Source organism: Zingiber officinale, chromosome 10A (assembly GCF_018446385.1).
Source record: "Zingiber officinale cultivar Zhangliang chromosome 10A, Zo_v1.1, whole genome shotgun sequence".
Classification (NCBI taxonomy): Eukaryota; Viridiplantae; Streptophyta; class Magnoliopsida; order Zingiberales; family Zingiberaceae; genus Zingiber; species Zingiber officinale.
Window position 1 is genome coordinate 78450033 of NC_056004.1, and position 23697 is coordinate 78473729.

General features: G+C 37.5%; 1 protein-coding gene across 4 annotated transcripts in view; it reads left to right on the plus strand.

Annotated features, from left to right (window-relative positions):
- The window catches only part of LOC122027016 (tRNA threonylcarbamoyladenosine dehydratase-like), a 70619-nt gene that overhangs the window by 42747 nt on the left and 4175 nt on the right, over window positions 1-23697 (plus strand). For 2 of the 4 annotated variants that reach the window (XM_042585811.1, XM_042585813.1), the window contains one exon: window positions 12624-12681. In XM_042585811.1, coding sequence (XP_042441745.1) covers window positions 12624-12681 — 58 coding nt within the window. Of the gene's footprint in view, window positions 1-2604; window positions 2728-12623; window positions 12682-23697 lie in introns of all 4 variants that reach the window. The other 2 variants (XR_006124244.1, XR_006124245.1) reach the window with 2 other exon arrangements.

Genomic DNA, 23697 nt, shown 5'->3' on the forward strand with positions numbered 1-23697 from the left:
TCCGGTAAGGAAACAGAAGTTTTAGTAAAAGAGATGATATAACTAAAGGCCCGAGTAAGTTGGCTTATGGACAATAAATTAAAGGGAGCTCCGGGGACATAAAGAACATTATGGATAGAAAGAGACGGGGAAGGATGAACAATACCAACACCTTGGAACTGAGTTTGGGAATCATTGGCCATGGTGACAAAGGGTAAATAACCGAAAGTAGACAAAGAAGAAAAAAGGATTTATTACTAGTGATATGATCGGTGGCTCCAAAGTCAAGAAGCTAAGGACCCGAAGAGCGAGATATGCCAACAAAGGAATTACCAGTGTGTGCAACGACAACAGTGGAATCTGAAGCCTATGATTCTCATGCCATTTCAGAAAGTCATCATAGGAAGGCAGTGGGGTCAAATCCAGTGGCAATTGTGCAGCGGAATCTGAAGAAGCGACAGAACTCTGAGCGACCTGAGCAGCGCGAGGAGGTCGACGATGGAGACTCCAACACTTATCAATTGGGTGTCCTGGTCGGTGGCAGTGATCACATCAAGGACGTCCTTTGCCACCCTTACGAGGTGGAGGTCTGTTGTTGTTTCGAGACCAAAGTCGACGAAATGTCAGGAATGGAAGGAGGCAATGACAAAACTTTGTAGGGATATGGAGGAGTTGCCCGTGTAATCGCCCATGGTAGCTTCTATGGGGCTGCCAGATCTGATCGCCAACACGGAATAATCTAAGTGCATCATATATAGAGACATAAAAATTTCTTCCGATTTTCAAGCTCGCAACAGAGTGACCACATGTGGAAGTAGTTCATTAAGTCACAAGAAGAAGGAGGACCCAAACGAAATAGGTATACATTGAATCCTTAACCTAATGAACATTGAGGATGGTCATGAGATCTTCACAAACCTGATAGAGTCGCCGAGAGGTGTTTGTAAAGAGTTATTGAGCCTGTGTCCAAACAGAGTTACAGGTTTTGTGAGTGCGGAAGACATCCCTAAGAGATGGATGGATGGATTGTGGCTCGGATAATGCAACACAACTGGGCGTCAACCTTTTTCCATAGAGGACGATCGACGATTTGGACATCCTCTTTGGTGTGAGTGAGATGTCTCATAACCTTGTCCAACAAGCCAAAGCTCAATGTGAGAGGCCCAAGAAGAGTAGTTCTTACCATCCAACTATTCGGAAGAGAGTGGTGCAGTGATGTGGTTGGTAAAGATTGAAAGATCCGGTTTTGGAGTGCCGGAGAAAGCCATTGACCAACTCGGTGAAAGGGGGCACATGGCGAAGAAAGGCTCAAGCAATGCAAGAAGATAGGTGAGGGCGGTAGAACTGCAGGAAGAATAATCCCTGCTGTCGCCAAACTGCTGATCTCCCGAGCTTCTCTCTATCGCCGAACTGCAGGAGAGGACGAAGGACGGTGTGCTCACGATGCAGGAAAATGCTAGCGTCAGTTCGTGAAGAGAAGAGGAGGGCAGCAGCGTCGGGCGATGCTGCGGCGCAAGGAACGGCGACGCAGAAAAAAATAGGGTTTGCCTTTCAACCTTGCTCTGATACCCATGTGAAAAAGAGAAAATCTCTCTATCTTATCATTAATATCTTTATATGTAGGTATTTATATACATACGGAGAGAAAAGAAAAATCAATCTCAATTCCTACATTCAAGGAATACAATCAAGATCAATCTCAATTCCAATAATCAAGGGAATCCAAATCAATCATAATCCCTACAATCAAGGGAATCTTCAAAAGTATTCAACAAAACTATTCCTTGACCTTTGCGCAGACCCCACCTAGTAGGATAAGACTTGATTGTTGTTGTTGTATTCCTTGACCTCTACTTCTCCATTTTCTCGTGTATCCATAATGATTCCAAAGTGAATTCCATTTTGTCTCCACAAAAGCCATTTGACTCCAACATTCATCTACTAGATTTCTATCATTGGTGTAATAACATATGTTCTTTGAGTTCTCAGTTTGCACTAGTGACTGTCCTTGGACTGACCTAAATGCTTCCCAAGTTTGGCAAATCTGTTGCTGTTTGCAAGAAGTGTGCTTCTGTGCATTTCATTGCCAAATGCCATTTCTTTTGGACATTTGAATTTCTCATTAGTTTGCCTTCTCATTGTCCTTTGTTACAATTCCCAAGTTACACCACAAAGTTTTTGGAGATCTCTATTAGAATCAAGCCATGAACGAACAGATGTCTACTTTTCTCATACGAGAAACACAAAGAATGTTCAACCACCTTGAGATATAGGACTGCTGCTGGATCTTTCCTCTTACTACCTTAGGATAGGAAAATTGATCCAACTAAAGCTCCATTACTTGACAAAGAAAGAAGTTGAACTTATGGTGTTGATTTGAGATTTTTCACTGGTTTCTCATTTGAAATCTATCTATGTTCATTTTCTCTGTGGATGTTTATTAGAGTTAATAGTTATTGTAGTGCAAAATCATAGCCCGAGCTCAAAAAGTGTACTTAACTATATCATCTCAAGCAATATTAGTCATGACTCTGCACACTATTTCTAGAGAGAAGGAACTTATAAATCAAGTCTGTTGGCGCCACCAATTGATACTAAGTTGCAACACATCGCTAATTGATTCAGGTAATTATTACTCCATTTCTTCTAGAAGCTTGGGAGAGAGACGTCAAAGCTCATCTTCAGTAATCAAAGTTTCATCAATTTCTGAAAGTCCTTTCCAAGGTTCAAATGTTTCTTGATATGGTAGTAAGTCCTCAATATTGAAAATTGGGTAAATGTTAAAATTATCATGCAAGTCAACAATGTAAGTGTTAGTTCTAATTTTTCTCAAAATTTGAAATGAGCCAGAGGAGCGAGCATGAAACTTTTTGAAGGAGTTTTTGGAAAGTATTCTAGATAATTGCGAACAAGCATATAGTCCCTCTACACTATTTAAACTTACGATATGCATCAACTTAAATTTTATAAGTCTCATTGCTTATTGTTATTTTAGTCCTAACGTTGGCATGAATCTCTCTAATATTCTTAGTAAAACTCTCAGCTGGCTCTAAAGAATAAGAAGTGGTGATAAGTGAATCATGTCAATATGATGATGAGCTTTTGACCTATATTTGATTTTGAATGGACTATGACTCACAGTTGTAGGTGGCAAGATTTAAGTCCCAAATGTCTGAATTTTCACCCACTAAACACCTCAACTAAGTTTTCTAGACCACAATTAACAATGCGGCCTTTCCATCAGTTTGCAGATGAAATACAAAAAAAAAGGTTCTTAAATAATTTCTATAGGATTTTTCAAAAATAAATAACTTCACATCTTTGTCTAACACTATAAGCGTGGGTAATCCATGCAAATGTACAATTTCACTTTATGATGCATCATTTTTAGGGGGAATAAAATGTTTCATTTTTAAAATTCCGTCTACTACTAAAATCGAGTTGTGGCTTCGGATGGTCCTTAGACAATGTCCTAGGACTTACAAGGTATAGATTGTTGCATGTACAATCTTAGATTTTGATTAGTTATCTTTGCCGTTTGGCATGTGTGATATTGTGATATAATTCATGCAACATCTCGTCGCACTGAGATCCAATAAAATCAATCTAACACAAGGGCAATAGTATTGTCTTTTCCAAAGTGTCCAGCTAGACCACTTGCATGTAATTCCCCAATAGGGAAGCCTTTAAGTAAAGCCCGAACATATAGGCATCATGTGCCCTTTAATATATAACAGTCCCAGACTACAAAATCTACCAAATCATAGTCATTCCCATTTTGCATCTTGAAAAATAATCTCAAAGATAGGACAAGCATCTGCGAGTCGATTTAATCCTTCTACTGTCATATCCATGGTGTGCAATGTGGTGACAACACAACACAGTGGATCATTTGGTTTGTTATCCACATTAGAATGATGTTTCAGAACAAAAGGATACTCTTGTAGGAACTCAACCCACCTAATATATGTAGTACTTAATTTCTTCTAAGATTGAATGAAACTTAGTGTTTTATACTCTGAATGGAAAATGAACTCATGGGATAGTAGGTAATAACACTAATACCTTAGGACTTGAATAATAACATAAAACCTTTTGTTGTAGGTAGAATAGTGTTGTCAAGTTTCATTGAGTTTTCACTAAAAATTGCAATCGGGTGACCTTCTTGGTTTAGTGTGCCCCTTACATCTACTCCTGATGCGTCGCAAGACACCTTAAATGGTCTGGAGAGATTAGGATATCCAAGCATAGAAGCCTTAGTCATCATTTCCTTGATCTCCTTAAAAGTTGTTGATGCAAATTTAGTCCTTTAAAACTCTCCTTTTTTAGGCAGTTTGTTACAAGAGTCATGATGGTTCTAAAGTTCTTCATAAAGTCATGATAAAAGGTTGCAAAGCGTATTGAGCCTTTAAAAAGGTATGTTGTTCGACCAGTAATCTGGATTTGTCAAAATGCCTTATGTAGAATTGATAAACATAAGAAAGAGAACTTGGAGTTGTAAGAAACAGCACTTCTTCATATTAACAAACAACTTAAGCAATGTTTTTGACTTGAGGGTCTTCAGGACAAGGCAGATGCCCTTCAACTATTCATCATGTGTTACGCTATAGATTAGGATATCATCACAATAGACCATAATACATTTTCATACAAAGGGTTTAGGACTTGTTTCATCAGTCTCGTGAAAGGCACTAGGAACATTTGAAAGTCTACTGACTGTTCATATCATTTTGCATTTTAAAGGCAGGTTTCATTCACTGACAATCCAGATTCGAATTTGGTGACAGCCACTATGCAAGTCGATCTTGGAGAACCAACAGGCTCCTGCTATCAAGTCAAAAATGTCATCAAGTCTCAGTATGAGAACATATGCTTTGTTGTGATCTTGTTGATGACACAACTAGCTATATATATTCTCAAGGAACCATCCCTTTTTGAAGACCAATAGTCAAGAACAAGGCTCGAAATCGCGCTTTCCCTAACTTGACTTATTTAATTTAACATGATTTAGGGGATTCATAGGATAGTGTGGTAGTGTGGTAGGTTGGCATTTGTGATCATGGGATCATATAAATGGCATATTGGATTGTGCGCTCAGGCTACAGTTCGTTGGATAATTCTCCACTAGTTTTATCCTAGAACTCATTTAAAATCTCTTTCACTTTAGGGGAAGGTCTTTTAATGAATCTCTGGGGCTAATTTTGACATTTTGAGCTACTAATGCTACCATGACTCCCGATTCCTTTTCTTCTTCAAATTGAGGCGGTGTGATCAGGTGGAGAAGATGTTTTGACTTCAGCTTAGGTTTGCACTAAGCTTGCTAGGTTTGGATGAGTATAGCTGAATATTTTGGCCATTGTGCTATAAAAAGTAGGTGTTTTTTTTGTCCATAGTGAGTAATAGAGAGATTGTAAAGTTAGGGTTGACCAAGGATAACATGCACTTGTAGGGAGAACATCACGTTGTATTTTATCCTTATACGAACCAATTTCTATATGAACCAAACACCTTTGTATAACTAGAAGGAAGGTCTAATTTACTCATGCTACCTTGTAGGGTGTCGGGTGTGGTTTAGGGTTGATTTGAATCCTAGAAAGGCTTCTGTGGAAACTACGTTCTTTCATCTCCCACTATTGATGACGATTTTGCAAGACTTTTGCATATTGCATATGTGGAAGATGCTCGTGTGTTTTCACGTGTCGTCAAATGTGGGTGTGCAAAAGAATACAATCGTTATATTAAGTTCTATGGTCTCTTCTATAATTTTCTCACTTTCATGGTGCTCGTCAATGTGGTTAATTTCTTCATATCAAGGGTTAGGTAGTGTGACATTTCATCCTTAGGGTTGTGCTCATGTTCTAAGGCTAAGATTTTGTGTGGGAACTTGGATGCTACATGATCCTAACTACAACAATTAAAACATTGAATGTTATTTTTTTTTCCTTAGGGCTTGTGTATTTGTCTCTACTTGTTAGATGATAGATCTAGGGCAAGTTAAGCCAGTGTATTTAGTCGATTGTAGTGACGCCCTATAAGTAGGAATGGTATTGGAATTGCTCAATCTTTTTAGTCTTTTGTCAAACCTCTTCGATCGAGGTTAGGGTAAATAATTTGACTTGTCTTTTAATTTCATATCTCAAGCCATTAATGAAGAGTCTAATTTGGGGGTTACAACTATTCATAAGTTTTCAAATTTACTTAGATATTCAATTAAGATTGGTTCTAATTTGCTTAATCTCTTTTGGTTGCCAAAGTATATTGGAACATATTTATTTAAAAATCCATTTCATCTCTATCCATTGTGGGATTAGTTCTTTTCCGTTTGCAGTGTATTAATATTGGACATGATGCCAATATTTCTTGGTTGAATCTACTTTTTGTAAATCATGCTCATTCAGTTTAGGTCATATCATACCAGCCAAAGTAGTCCCCAATTTAGGTGACCTAGTCGAGCAATGTGTTTGGGTCTAGTTGGCCATCAAAACTAGGGCATCTAGTTTAAATGGGTGATATCTATTTTTGATATAGATATAGGTTTAGATCTAGGTCAGGTTTGGGTGCCTTGGAAGTGGTTCATCAATGATCAATTGATGGTCCCAATGTGAATGATGCTAGGTGATTGTTGAGTTATGTGTGATATGTTATCTGTGAGTTCGGGACTCGTGTCTTTTACCATAAGCTTATACCAACAACATAAACTTTAAACTTGTTCTAGATCTTCCACTCTACATCAGAGGGTCTTAAACTTGTATTCCAGAACGTGACACCTATTATTTATCTCTCTAATGGTGGGGTTTCTTATCATAGACCAATGTGGAAGTTCAAGTAATGAGATTTATAAATTAAGTAATATAGTAATTTTAAGGAAACAAATTAGAACTTGTAAAGTAATGATGAAACAAGTTGGAAATTAGATAACTAAAATTTAGTGTGCTAAATTTAATTAATAGTAATTTTAAAATGGAGTTGATGTGAGCCTCTACACGACATGTATTAGCTAGAAGAATGTTGTGCTAAGGGGTCTGAAGTTTTTTTTTCTAGTAGCAATTTTTTAAAGGCTAAAAAATCAAATTTCTAATTGTTGATACTGCCGGAGGAAGAGAAGTTGGCTGCTTGAAGTAAATCATGTGCAGTGGACGTGGGTAGGCGAGCTATGAAGGCAATTCAAGCTTGAGGAGGATCGAATTGAATCAGCGAAGAGAAGGAAATCATGAGAGTTAGAGGTTGGTCGGGGAAGGAGGTATAGAACGGAATGCAAGCTTCGGCTCTAATATCAAATGATGCACGATAACGGATGAATAAAACACTATCCTCACCCAGAGAAGAAAAGTGAAAATTCTAGTAATTCAATTCAAGATAATTAAAATAAATGATTTTGCACTTAGGAAAATATGATAAGAAATATCCCAATTAATTTCCTATTTATTGCCTAAATAGAATATATTAATTATCAAATAACAAAAAAAAAATCAAAATTTTAATTTAACGCAGACATTTTATTCTCGATTATTCTTTAATTTGTTTCTTTTTTATTGTTGAATCACCAAAAATTATTTTTAATTTATTTTCTTCAATTATTCTCTTCCTTCTCTACATCAGATTGTAGATTAGTTCAATTCTTAGTAGTTGTATCATTGATATCAATCATGAGGTACTTATTAAGTTTTGCAATAACCTATTTAGGACTATTAGTAAAAATATGACCTGCTTTACGAGCCATGGATCTATCCTCTTTAGTCACTTTGAGCACTTTTTTCAAGTTTCTACGTTTCCATCGCCCCATCAAGGATACATCTTGAGTTTATATACGGTGGACCTCAATAAAATCTTCATATAAAAGAGTACTTATTGTGTCTATGTGGAGCATCTGCTATCCCTAACCAATACAACAACAACAACAACAACCAAGCCTTTTCCCACTAAGTGGGGTCGGCTGTATGAATCCTTTTACGCCATTGAGCTCTATCTCCTATTATATCATCATCTATATTTAAATAAATTTTATCTTGTTTTATTATTACTAATCAAGTCTTTTTTGGTCTTCCTCTTCCTCGTTTGATATGCATGTTTATCATAGTTTCATATCGCCTAACTGGTGCATTTATTGGTCGTCTAAGTATATGCCCGTACCATCTTAAACGTGTCTCTCGGAGTTTTTCCTCAATAGACGCACTTTTTCTCTAATGCTCTCATTTCTTATTTTGTCCATCCTCGTATGTCCACACATCCACCTTAATATATCCTCATCTTTGCAACTCTCATCTTCTGCTCATGTGCTCGAGTCATAGTCCAACATTCAGCTCCATATAACATAGCAGGTCTTACTGCGGTTTTATAGAACTTACCTTTAAGTTTAAAAGGTACTTTACGGTCACATAAAATACTCGACGCTCCCCTCCATTTCACCCATCCTGCTTGTATTCTATGTAAGACATCTCTCTTAATCCCTCCACCGTTTTGCAAAAATGATCCTAAATATTTAAATCTCTCGGTTCCGAACAACTTGTTCTCTCCTATCTTAACAATTGTTTCATTACTTCTAATATTGCTAAACTTAAATTTCATATATTCTGTCTTTAATCTACTAAGCTTTTAAAACCTTTCCCTTCTAGTGTTTCTCTCCAAGATTCTAGTTTAGCATTTACTCCTTCACATGTTTCATCTACCAAAATAATATCATCTGTCTTGAATGTGCGCAGTGAGTTCGTTCATAATTAGTGTAAAAAGATAGAGACTTAGAGCTGATCCTTGATGTAACCCTATCTTTATTGGAAATGCTTTAGTTACTCCGCCTTAAGTCTTTACTCTGGTTGTTATATCCTCATACATATCCTTAATTACTATCATATATTTTTTCTAAGTCAATAAATACTGTGTAAATCTTGTTTCTTTTTCTAATACCTTTTAATAGGTCATTTAAGAAGATGTATAAGTCATATTATAGACCTTTCAAACATGAATGCAAATTGAATTTCGATGTCCTTGGTCTTCTTAATTTTTTTCTATCATTTTTGTTCTAAAGTTTCATGGTATGACTTATTAGTTTAATGTCCTATAATTGACAAAAATTTTATAAGTCTACTTTGTTTTTATATAAAAGGGCTAGAGTACTTACCCTTCACTAATAAGATTTTTTTTTTAATATTAGGTTGAATAATTTTGTAAGTCATTTAATACCCTACTTTTCGAAGCATTTCTATACCTCTATTAGAATATGATCCAATCCAACCACTTTCTCACTTTGCATCTCATTTGATGTCCTTTTTACTTTTGAGGTTTGAGTTTTTAGATAAAAATTAAAATTTTTATGTTCATTTGACCTACTTAAATTACCTAAGTTAAGTTGGTCACCTAAACCTTCATTAAAAAGTTGATGAAAATACCTCTTCCACCGCTCTTTTATTTCTCCATCATTTACTAATACCCTATTATATTCATCTTTAATACATTTTATTTGGCTAAGATCTCTTGTTTTCCTTTCTCACACTTTAGCTATTTTATAAATATCTCTTTCCCCCTCTTTTGTATCCAATTTTGATATAATCGTTCAAAAGTTTCATTTTTTACTTCACTCACTACTTTCTTAGTTTCTTTCTTGGCTATTATATATTTTTTTTTAAGTTTTCCTCGTTCTTACAAATATATAATTCCTTATAAGCTTTTCGTTTTTCCTTCACTTTCTCTTGTACTTTCTCATTCCACCACCAAGATTCTTTACTTAGTGATGCATGCCCCTTTGACTCATCAAGTACACTCTTAGCTACTATTTTCAACTTTGATACCATCTTATCCTATGCTGTATTAGAGTCATCGTATATTTCACCTAATACTTATACTTCTACTTTATCTTTAAATATATTTTGCTTCCCATCCTTTAACTTCCACCACTTAATTCTAGGAATCGTATATATTTTCTTTCTATTGATACTATGTTTGAGGCGTATATTCAATACTACTAGCCTATGTTGGGTAGTTAAACTTTCTCCAGGAATAACTTTGCAATCTTTACAATTCTTTCTATCCTTCTTCCTAACCTTAAGAAAGTCAATTTGCGATTTATTATTCCTACTTTTGAATGTGACTAAATGTTCTTCTCTTTTATTAAAAAAAACGTATTAGCTAATATAAGGTCATATGCTATCGCAAAATCTAATATAGTTTTCTCTTCCTCATTCCTTCTTCCAAACCCATAACTCCCATGTACTCTTTCATATTCCTCATTTTTTATTCCGACATGGCCATTTAGATCACCTTCTATTAAAATCATTTCATTTGGTGAAATATTTTGTAATATTTCATCTAAGTCCTCCCAAAACCTTGATTTGGTAGCTTCATCTAATCATACCTGTGGTACATATACGCTAATTATGTTCATAGTTTCTTTCGCTACTATTATCTTAAGGGCTATAATTCTATCCCCTTGTCTAACTACTCCTACAACTTCATCCTTTAACAAACTATCTACAATAATACCCACTCCATTTCTTGCTTTATTCTTTCCAGTGTACCATAACTTGAAACCCGAGTTCTCTATCATTTTTGCCTTCTCGCCTGTCCATTTTATTTCTTGTACACACAAAATACTAATTCTTCTCCTAATCATCATATCTACTACCTCCATTGATTTACCAGTGAGAGTTCCTATGTTCCATGTTCCAAATCTTAGATTATTAGTTTTCCTATCATATTTGTTTTTATCCAACCTATGGTGTAAGAACTCTTGCCTATTTAACACTACACCCAAGTTCTCATGGAGATGTAACAGTCCTTGTTGAGACGTTACAGTCGAACCCTGTAACGCGAACTCTTGCATATTTTGCACTACACCTGAGTTCTGGAGATGTAGCGGTCCTTGTCGAGACGTTACAGTCGGACCTTGTAACGTGTTCCTTTCAGGGAACAACCTAGCAATAGTAAAATAGTTTAATAGATCCATTCATTGAATATTTGTCATAGTTTTGACGTTGGTTGGCAACCTAACGCAACCCTCCTCCTTTATCCGGGCTTGGGACCGACCATGACCGGTCGTCATGGGCGGAGTTGCTATCCCTAACCAATGAGAAAGAAAAATGTAATACAAACATAATTATGCCAGTCACCAAATAAAAATCTAAAAGTAATCCACATCATAAATATGGAAGAACTCCTTGTGACTAACGTGCTTGTAAACTTGATTGCATGACTTTAAGTCCCCTTGGGACAGTCTAGTGGCTAGCGCATGAGGTGCTGCTACCATGAGGTATGAGGTTCGAATCTCGACATAACCGAGGTAAATGTCTCCCTCATGCCCCAGTCATTATTCCAAAGGCTAGTAGCCACTCGTGATTTACCTCCTCCGTGTTGACCACGAGTTGGCGGGGCGCTGGGGGCGAGCGTAGTCGCCTTTTTGCCACCTTGATTGCATGACTTTAAAACCTAATAGACAGTAATGACAATAAAAATAAATAAGTTGTGCTTCAAAATTACTCCACGTTTCTGTCTCAAAAAAATTCATTGTTCCCTATCATGATTGATGGACAAAGTTTGGTGCACACTCCCTACCAACATGACCAAGCTTCTCTGTCTTTCTCCCATAGAAAAGAACAAAATCGAGTGTAATCTCCAATTGATAAAGAGTATTAATAATAAAAAATGGTGCCACAAACTTGAAAAAAAAGAAGACAATTTTTAGTGACTAATTTTGTTACTAGATTTGTAAACGAATGTCTTATGCCTAAAATTATTAATAATAGAATTAATTGGATCAGTCATTAAATGTTACAACAGTGATAAAATTTTATGATGATTTTTTCCATTACATAGATAATTATTATCCATAGCAAATACTTTTAACAATAACTGATTAATAAATCTCATCTTTTTATTATGGTGCCATGATGCTTTAAAAAAAATAGGGAACTAGTATCTATGTCATTTGGGACTAGTAAAAGCCTTTTTTTATACATTATGATTGCAAGAGAGAAAGAAATATACTCAACTAATTTAGACCATAACTTGTGAAAGCTTCAGTATTAGATAGGTTTACATCATCTTGACATAATCATAATCTCTTATTTAAGACAATATTTCTTAAAAAACTATGAGATGCTAAACACAGAAGCACGACAGAGTAGAGAAATATATTTTTTTCTCTAAATCTATCTCAAGAGTACCAAAATATGTTAGGTTAGCTTATATAGGCTATACAGTCTAAAAATATCACCACAATCCTAGAGCTATATAACAATTGTTCCTTAAAAATAAGAACATAGCAAATACAATACTAATGGCATGCAAAGAATTCCATTTTCCAGCTTCTCCTTAATGAAGTATTTGCCAATTTCAATATGTTTAGTACGATCGTGCTGGATAAGATTGTTTACAATGCTTATGGCTGTTTTTGTAATATATCTGGAGGATTTTCTCTTTAGGACAGTAGCATAACGACTTACAAGCCATTGCAGAACTTAAAAGATATTTGCAATGCTTAAAGAAATGTTACAATTGTTTTATATTTCATTCTTATGTACGTGTCTATCACCATTTATTTTGTGTTGCATTGTTGAAAGCAAATCTGAAACTTATCAAGAACTAATGTTAGTATTTACATCATCAAGTTATTGTAATTTTGATTTCCTTGATGACCATGGAATTAAACTTTTCAGGTGGGACAAATCAAAACCTGCTACAGTTACAAACTTGATACTCCTGAAGCTTAATGAGGTAACCTTTGTTACTATATGATATAGATTATACAAATTGTTCCTTTCTCGATGGATTGCCTTACCAAGCACAAGCAGTTGTTAGCAGATAGAGTGGACATTCATTGTATGACTCCTTTATTGGTTTATTAATTAGTATAATTATGTGATGCTATAGCCTTCAAAATGTTCATATTGACAATGAAAGTGATTATCAACCAAAGAAATGCTTCTCATTTTTTTACATAATTCTCAAATCCTATGAATGTCAATTTTAGTAAAGTAGTATTTGGAGTTCACATACCATTTCACACCTATTTTTTGGACTAAGCTAACTCCTATCACAGTATGTTGGAACTGAATCATACAATAGTAATCCTATCTGTCATGAGAACATGGTTTATGGACTTATCAGAACAAGTTCGATTTTGAATAGGCTAATAACAAGCCTATGCACCCTGAGAAATTGGATATGAGTTAGAAAGCTAATGAATTGCGGAGAGAGAACTGATGAGAGTTATTTTCAATATCATCATCCATGAGTCTTTGACATGGGTAAAGGATCTACATCTCCAATATCATTTTTTAAGTAATTTTTATGTTTGATACCAGCCATGAGCATGATTTAGGTATTTTTTTTATGCTGAGGGTGGAATCAGGTGTAGAAGGAACTATTTTCACCTTAGACTTAAACTAGACTTAAATAGGAGATTTTGTGGCTGAATTGAGTTTGAACCTCGATGAACCAAATTGGATAGGTTCAGTTGGATGGGTCAAGTTAGGGTTTGGTTGCATAATAACTTTTTTTCCATCCTCTTCTCCTGCCTCTTCTCTACTTAGCACCACTCCATCACACTCGAGCCTCTTGCCATTATTTGCTTGTCTACATTACTAGTACTGTCACCTTACTAGTCGCATGCCACTACTTGTTCTACAATACTTCATTGATTGTCCAACCACCAGCCATTGCCACTAGAAACACGAGAACTCCTCTTCTTCCCTCCCACAATCTACTATGCACCTGTCGACACTTGCCTTTTGTAGTTGGTCACTTGTGTCACTGCATTGTTTCTTGTAGTTTTGTCTCTGACAATGGGGGGTCTCTTTCCTCATCTCCTTGGAGAAGCAACAACCTTGGTTTTTCTCCTTAAGCAATAGTAGTCAAGTATTTACAATTCTACATTTACAATGGGTTTCACCCTTCGCTATCTTGCGGTTTACTACTTCCGTTTCTTTGTCAGCCATGTGGTGCATTCACTGAGGCAAGAAGCTTATGCCCCTTTTGTGTTTTCTTGTGGTAGGAATGCTTGCATGTATGATTTGTTTAGATGATGCCTTTTTCTATTCTCCGTCTCTAGCAGCTCTCAGGTGATTGAATACTGACAGTAACAACAAAGGAAGTTTCTTTGTCCACTCACAATGGCCTATCCCTTGTATTTTTTAGTAAATCGCAGTGTAGGTAGGTTGTTTTTCCTTTCTTGTTGGATTGGGAGAACCTTATAACAAGGAGGTTATTGTAGATTGATATATATATATTGCAAGAAGTTATTGTTACCTTATTTGCTTGTTTGGTCGTAATTGCTTGTGTTGCCCTCATGAATTTTGGGATTCATTGATCATGTGTGCCATGTTGATAGTCTCATTATCTACTTTTTGTGGTAATTTCTTATATGCTAATTTAGGTGTTGTCTATATATGCTGTTATTATGCTGACACTAGTGTGGTATTTTAGATTAATTATGCACTTTTATTCTTGTTATTAGTTAATGTTTACATTAGTCTAGTTCATTGACCTAGGATTTATCATAACTGTTTTCATGTTTACGGCTGTAAATTTTATAGTGGAATCTTGATTATATTGTGGATAGGTCCTTTTGCTCATTAAGATATTTTATTTTTTAACCATTTTAGCAGTTGTATTAGTCTTTTCACCTCGAGTGTGTGTTGGAACTTTGACAAGTTGGATGTGCTGGACTAATGCACTTGGGCTAGCTTCCCTAATCATGCATGTGTTGACCATATACATGTGCCACTCTCTAATGCAGAATAGGAGAGTGCAAGATTCCCAGGAAAAGTACGAGTCCAACCATCGTCATTGGTTGGTGTTTAGCAGATTGCAGTAATTATTATTCAAAGGATGGTCCAGTCATGTTTCTTCCTTGCAGTTGATAGAATAGTATTATTATTATTTTTTTTCATTTACCTTATTGTCATTACGTCATGATGATTCACCTACTCAGTTTACTTTGATGACTCTTCTCTTGCCACTCTAGGACTACGAGAGGAAGGAGTTTGGTACTTTGTAACTATCCCTCCAAGTGTTATTACAAAAAAGTTGGACGAACATTATTGTCTAGACCATCATCACTTTATCATTTTTATTCTACTTATGCATCGCCATTGTTACTATAACTTTTGATAATAATGATGGTTCATGCTTTTCTTAGAATGCTACTAATCTATCAAAACTTATTATATCATTGTCATTTTTGGTACCACTTCCATGGTACAATCTGAACTTTGATGGTTGCTTAATTTTGTGTCTTCTTAGTTGTTATTTTCACTCTTCATCTTTCACTTTAATCATTTCTATAATTAGATGGTTCACATGCTTTACTAAAGGCTAATTTTTTCTACACAATCATTGTATTTTTTTGTTCCTCAATTTCCTAGAACTCATCGATTAGCAATTGCAAAATCATTGAATTGTACACAACATCTCACCCTATTCATTTTAATTCTAGGATCTATGGTTGATAGTGACCTTGAGTCGGATGGACCCTACTATCTAGTTGTTGGATTTCCTTCAAACAAGGAAATTATCATCTTATCCATTCATTTGTTAATCTTATGTATTTCAAAACAAAATTCTTGTGCTAGGCACGTGCCCTTGTGGTTTCATTCATGTCTAGTTCATTATGGTATTAGGGGTTGGATCCTAATCCTAATCAGTCTTTCCTAGATATCAGAAGATTTGAGGAGTTGAAGCTAAGCCGTGACATGTAAGGCTCTGCGAAACTTTTGTTTGAAAAGACCAGAGGAGTTGAAGCTTCTTATAGGTGAACAATGTCTGCCTTACAGGAAAAGTATCTGTTGATATTTTGAAAGAAATAGGTCTACTTAGATGCAAATTTGTAGGTAGATACCATCAGGGCGCTGCGACCTTGTGGAGTTCACCGTGGGATAACGACACCTTCACGTTTTGCATTTTTTTTCTTTTCTTTTTAAAAAATTATTATTATTATTTATTTATTAAAATATTTAGGTTAAATTTTTTAATTTCAATTAATATATTTTATATTTTAAAAATACTGAAACTATATTGGTATGACACGATATGATATTGAAACCGTATCGTTCCGATCATAAATCGAAACTCTGATACTGGTCGAAATTTTAAACCATGGTAGATACATTGCTTTTCATGCACCATGCTCTATGGTTTAAAGGCAGACATGGGCAGAAGCTCATCTATTTTATATCCGGTAGGCCAAATATCTCTTTTACCATCTGGGTTCAAGTCAATTGATGCAGAAACCTAAGAAATATCATATAAAGAAATTTTAAAATGTCTTTACTAAATCAAAGTGGTCTCAAGAATTGCTCTATAGGAGGAGCATGCTGAATATTGTAGCATTTTCTGGTGCTATTATGCTTGCTTTGTTATTAATAGAGGATCCTCTTCAAGATTTTGCACTTATATTGGAAGCAACTTAGCAACATGGAACACGAAATAAAGTCATTGTAAGTTGCTCTCATACCGAAGCATAGTGCAAATCTTCAACACAACTTGTAAATTACTGTAGTTTAAGTGTTCACTTGGAGTTCTTGAGTTTTCAAGTTGGATCAGTGAATATGCATTGCAACCATAGTTTGTAAAACGGCCCTAAGTTTTTTTTTTGTTTACATTCCATGCACCATATAACATTCCAATAAATAAGAAAACTATTTATAATTAATAAACCAGTCAAACATCCAGGAGATCTAAATTGAGTACTACTTTATTCTCTCTAAATCATAAATGTTGTTTATTTATTCTTTATGCGGAATCGGAAGGTCCTCGGGAGTGTACTGTCCAGCCCAGTCTGATCAAGGGTCCAAGCCTCCAACGTCGTCCGTTTCTTCACCTGCCACAAACCAAACCTAGTGTGTTTAACTCAACACCTTCAAACCGTAGTAGCAAAATTCCTTAACTAGTCGCATGCATCATTAAATCTACCTTTACTTGGAATTTATTGTCAAACAAACAAGTAAGCAAACATATAGGCATTTTTTTCATAAAACATTAAACTATAAGTATCATTATTTTTGTGTATCCTTCAATCATTACATTATATAGCATTTTCCTTTAGCATTTATCGTATATCATTCTTAGGTAGAGATGCATTAGTCATCCTTTATACATTACTATGCATTTTACTTTAACCTTGGTACAAGGTGGCGGGGCGTCAGCAACTCTCGTCATTGGACCGTGGCCAAATATGAAAATCTGGTATTGAGGCCCCTCTGGGACCTTGGCCCTAACAGAATTTTCATTAGTCCTCATCATCATTGTCTTCTTTTTTTTTTTTTCATCATTAAATAAGCACTCATACCATTGATTTAAATAAGACTCACATAAACATGTATGTCATTAACTACATGAGCTCGATAAGCATGAATTATACTAAGTAAAGCTAAATAAGCACGATTATCATTTACTACGTAAAGCTAATTTAGCAATCATACCATTAGACTACATGAGGCTCAAATAAACATGTACATCATTAACTACATGAACTCGATAAGCATGGATATCATTCACTAAATAAAACTAAATAAGCATGATTATCGTTTACCACATGAAGCCAATTAAACAATCATACCATTAATTTATATGAGGCTCAAATATGCATGTATACCATTAACTATGTGATGCTTGGTAGATATGAACATTACTAACTACTTAAGGCTAAATAAACATCCACACTCCCAGACCTCCTCAAACATCAAATGACCAATCATTTGGCAAAATCTGTTGCCACCCACACACACTTCAACAACTTCTCAAATCTTGTCGTAAATAACCCAAGGAATCCTTCCAGAAATCTGCTGCTTGTAAAACCCAACTCTCCCTCAAAAACTTACTGCTCATGCCCCAATTTCCCCTCAAAATCCTGCTGCTCTTCTCCCTCACAATTCCCCTCAAAATCTTGCTGTGTATAACCTAGAAATTTCCCATAATCTGCTGCTCTTAGCCCTCAAATCCCCCTCCAAAAAAAAACCTACTGTGGATAATCTAGAAATCCCTTAAAACCTGCTGCGTATATGGGTTCAAAGGAGTAGAAAGAAAAGCTGGGACAAATTGCTGCGAAAACAGACTTAAAGGAGTGGAAAGAAAAAGGTTTAAGAGGTGCCTTGCTCGGAGGCTTGGTGTTGGCGCAGGTGACGACGAGGAGCAACGGTGGGGCGTCCTTTTGGCCTCGTTCTTCCTTCCAAGGTCGAAGCCAAGAGCTCTCCCTCCCCCTTTCTTTTCTTCTGCTGAGAGCTCTCCTTTCCCCTTTCTTTTCTTCCGTCAAGAGCTCTCCTTTCCCCTTTTTTTTCTTCCGCCGAGAGTCTCCTTTCCCCTTTTTTTTCTTCCGCCGAGAGTCTCCTTTCTCTCTTTTTTTTTTTTTTTCCTTTTCTCTTCACCGCCTCTCTTATAAGAACTAAACCCCAGGGTTAGGTCCATTCCTTACCAATTGGGTCGAGCCCATGTGTCCATTAGTTTGTTATTAGCAATTTTGCTCCCCTTAAGTAAAATAAAGAGCCTATTATCATGCTCCCTCTTGAATTTTTCTTTTCTTTTTTTTTAAGTCGAACCTTACAAATCCTCTCCCCCTTAAATGGATTTCGTCTTCGAAATTTTAAACTTACCAATTAACTCCAGGTAGCGATCCCTCATGTCAGCTTCTGTCTCCCAAGTGGCCTCCTCATCAGCGTGGTTCAACCACTTGACCTTGACCATCTTAACCGTCCGGCTCCGTAGCTTCCTCTCTTGTCGATCCAGTATCTGTATGGGTCTCTCCTCACAGGACAGATTTGGGGTAAGTTGCAGTGGTTCGAAATTCAGCACGTGGGAGGGATTTGACATGTACTTGCGCAACATTGAGACATGTAATACATTATGCACCCCTGTAATATTAGGTGGCAAGGCCACACGATATGCCAATGTTCCCACCCTGTCTAGGACTCGAAAGGCCCAATGAATCTCAGGCTGAGCTTACCCTTCTTGCCAAATCTCATAACATCCTTCATCGGTGCTATTTTCACAAACATGTGATCACCAACTGCAAATTCCAGGTCCCTTCTCCTTTTGTCAGCATAACTCTTTTGTCGACTTTGAGCGGTCTTCATTCTCTCCTTGATTATGGCTACTAGGTCCGCCATATGCCTCACGATTTCTGGACCCACCTTTGTCCTCTCTCCCACTTCAACCCAATGGATAGGAGATCTGCATGTCCTTCCATAAAGTGCCTCAAGGAGCCACGCCTATAGATGATTGATAATTGTTGCTATAAGTGAACTCCACAAGCGGTAGCTTCGATTCCCAACTCCCTTGGAAATCGATCACACACACTCGTAGTAAGTCTTCTAAAATCTGTATCACCCTCTCTGATGGACCATCTGTTTGGGGATGAAATGTTGTACTAAATAATAGTTTAGTCCCCATGGTCGAATGCAAACTTTTCCAGAAAGTCGAGGTGAACCTCAGATCTCTGCCCGATACTATAGAAACGGGAATCTCATGCAATCTGACTATTTTCCGGACGTACAACTCTGCATACTAAGTCATGGAGAAGGTTGTCTTCACTGGTAGGAAATGCACCGACTTAGTGAGTCGATCGACTATCACCCAAATGGCATTAAAGCCTTTCACCATCTTCGGTAGGCCCACTACAAAATCTATGGTGATGTTCTCCCATTTCCACCCAGGAATTGGAAGTGGCTTAATTATCCCTACTGGCGTCTGATGTTTTGCTTTGACTTGTTGACAAGTTAGGCATTCAGATACGAAATGCGTGATGTCACGTTTCATACCTGGCCACTAATAAAGTAACTGCAGGTCCTTATACATCTTTGTACCCCCTGGATGTACAGAATATGGAGTATTTCGAGCTTCTGTCAAAATCTCAACTCTAAGTGAGTCAACACCAGGAACCCAGAGTCGACCTCGATATTTGACAATACCATTTTCAACTGAATATAAACCCAAACCCTTAGACTCATCCTTCTGTATCCACTTCTGTAGCTGCCCATCAATAGCTTGTCCTATCCGAATTTTGTCCCTCAAGGTAGGCTGTACAATTAGAGTGGTTAAGCTAGGAGCCTGAACCCTAGTATATATCTCGAGGTTAAATCCTTGAATTTCTATCTGAAGAGGTTTCTGTACTGATAGTTGTGCGATGACTGCCGTTTTCCTACTCAAGGCATCAACAACCACATTAGTTTTCCCGAGGTGGTAGTTAATATCACAGTCGTAGTCCTTCACAAGCTCTAGCCATTTTCTTTATCTCATGTTCAGCTCTTTCTAGGTGAAGAAGTACTTTAGGCTTTTGTGGTCAGTAAAGATTTTGCACTTCCCATACAAATAGTCTCCATATCTTAAGAACAAACACAACCGCTGTCAGTTCAAGGTCATGGGTCGGATATTTTTTTTCATGCACTTTTAACTGTCGGGACGCATATGCAATGACTCGTTTGTGCTGCATAAGAACCGCACCCAAGCCTAGCTTCGAAGCATCTGTATACAACACACTCTCCCTGTCTTGATGGCATAGCTAAAACTGGCGCTGTAGTAAGTGATTGCTTCAACCACTCAAAACTGTCTTAACAATCAGCTCCCCATATAAACTTTGCATTCTTCTTCGTCAGGGCCGTTAAGGGCACTGCAATGGAAGAAAAGCCCTTGATAAATTTCCGATAGTATCCCGCCAAATCCAAGAAACTGCGTATCTCGGTTGCATTTTTAGGCATTGGCCATCCCTTGACTGCCTCGACTTTAGTAGGATCTACTTCTACTCTATCTTTCAAAATAATGTGGCCTAGGAATGCTACTTTCTCTAACCAGAATTCACACTTGCTGAACTTTATAAACAACTTTCGGTCTTGAAATATCTGTAAGGCGATCCTCAAGTGTTGACTATGCTCCTCCCTGCTCCTCGAATAGATCAAAATGTCATCTATGAATACAATAATGAACTGATCGAGATACGGTTGAAATACGCGATTCATAAGATCCATGAAGATCTTTGGGGCATTTGTCACTCCGAATGACATCACCATAAACTCATAATGTCCATATCGCATCCTGAAAGTTGTCTTGTGCACGTCTGTTTCTTTTACCCTCAGCTGGTGGTATCTTAATCGAAGATCTATCTTCGAGAATATCGACGCCCCTTGCAATTGATCAAATAAATCTTCGATTCTTGGCAAAGGATACTTGTTTTTCACTGTCACTCTATTCAATTCCCGATAATCGATACAGAGTCTCATATTTCCATCCTTTTTCTTCACAAATAACACCGGTATGCCCCATGGCGAAAATCTTGGGCGAATGAATCCTTTATCCATTAGCTCTTGAATATGATCCTTCAGTTCTTTCATTTCTATCGGAGCGAGTCTATACAGTGCCTTAGAGATTGGCACGGTACCCACAGCTCAATGGAAAATTCCACCTTTATTTTCGGAGGAATGCCAAAGACATCCTCAGGAAATACTATAGGAAATTCTCGGACAAATTCGACATCCTCCACCTTTTGGCCGACTGTATCAGTATCAAAATAACATTGGCTAGGACTCCTTGGTATTCCCTCATCATGAGCTTCCTTGCACTGATGCAAGAAATGAGGTGCGGCCTCTGTCTGCTCCTGGTTGCCTCAAAAATAAACGGCTCCTCGCGAGGTGGTCGGACGGACACTGACCTCTGTCGGAAGTCGATCGAAGCTCCATTCTGCGATAACCAATCCATTCCCAGAATAATGTCGAACTCAGGCATTGGCAACACAATGAGATCTGCCTAAACAACATGCTCATGTAGTCTAAGCTCCATGTCTTTCGCCATTCTGGTAGATAACATCTGCTCACCAGAAGGTCCGGTGACTCTAAATCCAATCCCCCTGTCTTCTAGTAAGATTCCCAGTTGCTTTACGAAGGCTTCGGATATAAATGAGTGTGTAGCTCCTCAATCTAGCAAAGCATAGGTAGCTACACCTGCAATAGATACCCCTGTCTTCTAGTAAGATTCCCAGTTGCTTTACGAAGACTTCGGATATAAATGAGTGTGTAGCTCCTCAATCTAGCAAAGCATCGGTAGCTACACCTGCAATAGATATACTACCTGTGACAACAATAGCATTATAGCCATTTAAGCATAACAATTTCTGAAAATCGCCTGTTAAGCCTCTTAACATTTCGAATCGATCAAATTTCCGTCCTTATTATGTTTGGAGCTCTATATTTCTGGTATATAATCCGTTACTAGATGTCCCATCTCAGATCATGTAAAACTTCAAGACATGCAATCCTAAATCGCCCATGCTTAACATTTTATGCAATAGACAATAAATACATTAAATTAGTTGGATTACCTGTGACAAGCGTAGTGTCTGGCTCTGCTCCTTGGCATGCATCACAAATGCTCGTCCGATCACCGGTTCTCGCAACTTTGGGCATTCTTTTGCTTTGTGCCCATCTCCTCTGTATTTGAAGCACTTGTTGGTACCCCACAGGCACTGGCCATAGTGCTGGCGATTGCACTCCTTGCACAATGACTTTTCCTTTGTCTTTGGGGCAGTTGCTCCTTGTGGTTGTTACTTCGTTTTCCCTTGAGGCTTCGGCTGCCCTTGTCCTTTCTGTGGTTCGGTATATGACTTCTTATTCTGCTGTTGTTGCTGTTGTGGAGGAGGCCTCTTCCTCTTCGTTTTCCCTTGAGGTTTCGGTTGTCCCTGTCCTTTATATGATCCGGTATATGACTTCTTATTTTGCTGTTGTTGCTGTTGTGGAGGAGGCCTCTTCCTCTGCACTTCCCACTCGATATCTTTCAAGGACTGCTCGGCTCTGTAGGCTCTAGTGACAGCATCGTGATATTCAGTCGGATCGGCCAGCAAAACCTCCCGGCGGATGGTAGGCCTGAGACCATCCAAAAAGTGCCTTAATTTTTCAGTAGCATCATTTGCAATTAGGGGCACAAAATGACATCCTCTATCAAACTTCTTGACAAACTCAGCAACAAACAAGTCTCCCTGTCAGAAGACTCATAAACTCCCTTTTCAACCTTGATCTCACATCAATGGTAAAATACTTTTCGTAGAAGATCTTCTTGAACTCCTCCCAGGTCAGGGTATTCTGATTAACCCCCTTTTCAGCTCCCTTCCACCATAGAGAAGCATCATCCTTCAGCAGATATATGACACATCGAACTTTGTCAGTGTCAACCATATCCATGTATCGGAATATCACCTCCAAGGATCGGATCCACCCCTCAGCAGCAAAGGGGTCAGTAGTGCCAATAAAATCCTTAGGGTCCATCCTCCTGAACTGCACATACACGTCCTCCTGTCGTCCCCTATGGGCATTACTATTATGCTGCTCTAGGAGTTGAGCCATTCCTTCCAGTATACGGGTAGCAACATCTGGTAGCGGAGATGGGGGATCAGGCACGACATGTCTCTCCTCCTCACGTTCTCCTCCATCATAGCCATCTTCCCTACGCCTTTGATAGACCCGTCTTGGAGGCATATCTGCACATATCATCAAATCCCACTCGTAACCATCTTACACTCATTCGAAACATTTAACCGCCTAACTTTTATAACATATAAGCATTTAAATTCAGCATATACAATTCAAAGCGGTAATAACTCACATACTTGGGGCTCAGCTCTTGAACTTCCCAGAACTGGCAGTACACATCCTTACAAGATCCTTTGCTCTGATACCAACTAAAATGACCCTATGTTTTTTTTTTGTTTACATTCCATGCACCATATAACATTCCAATAAATAAGAAAACTGTTTG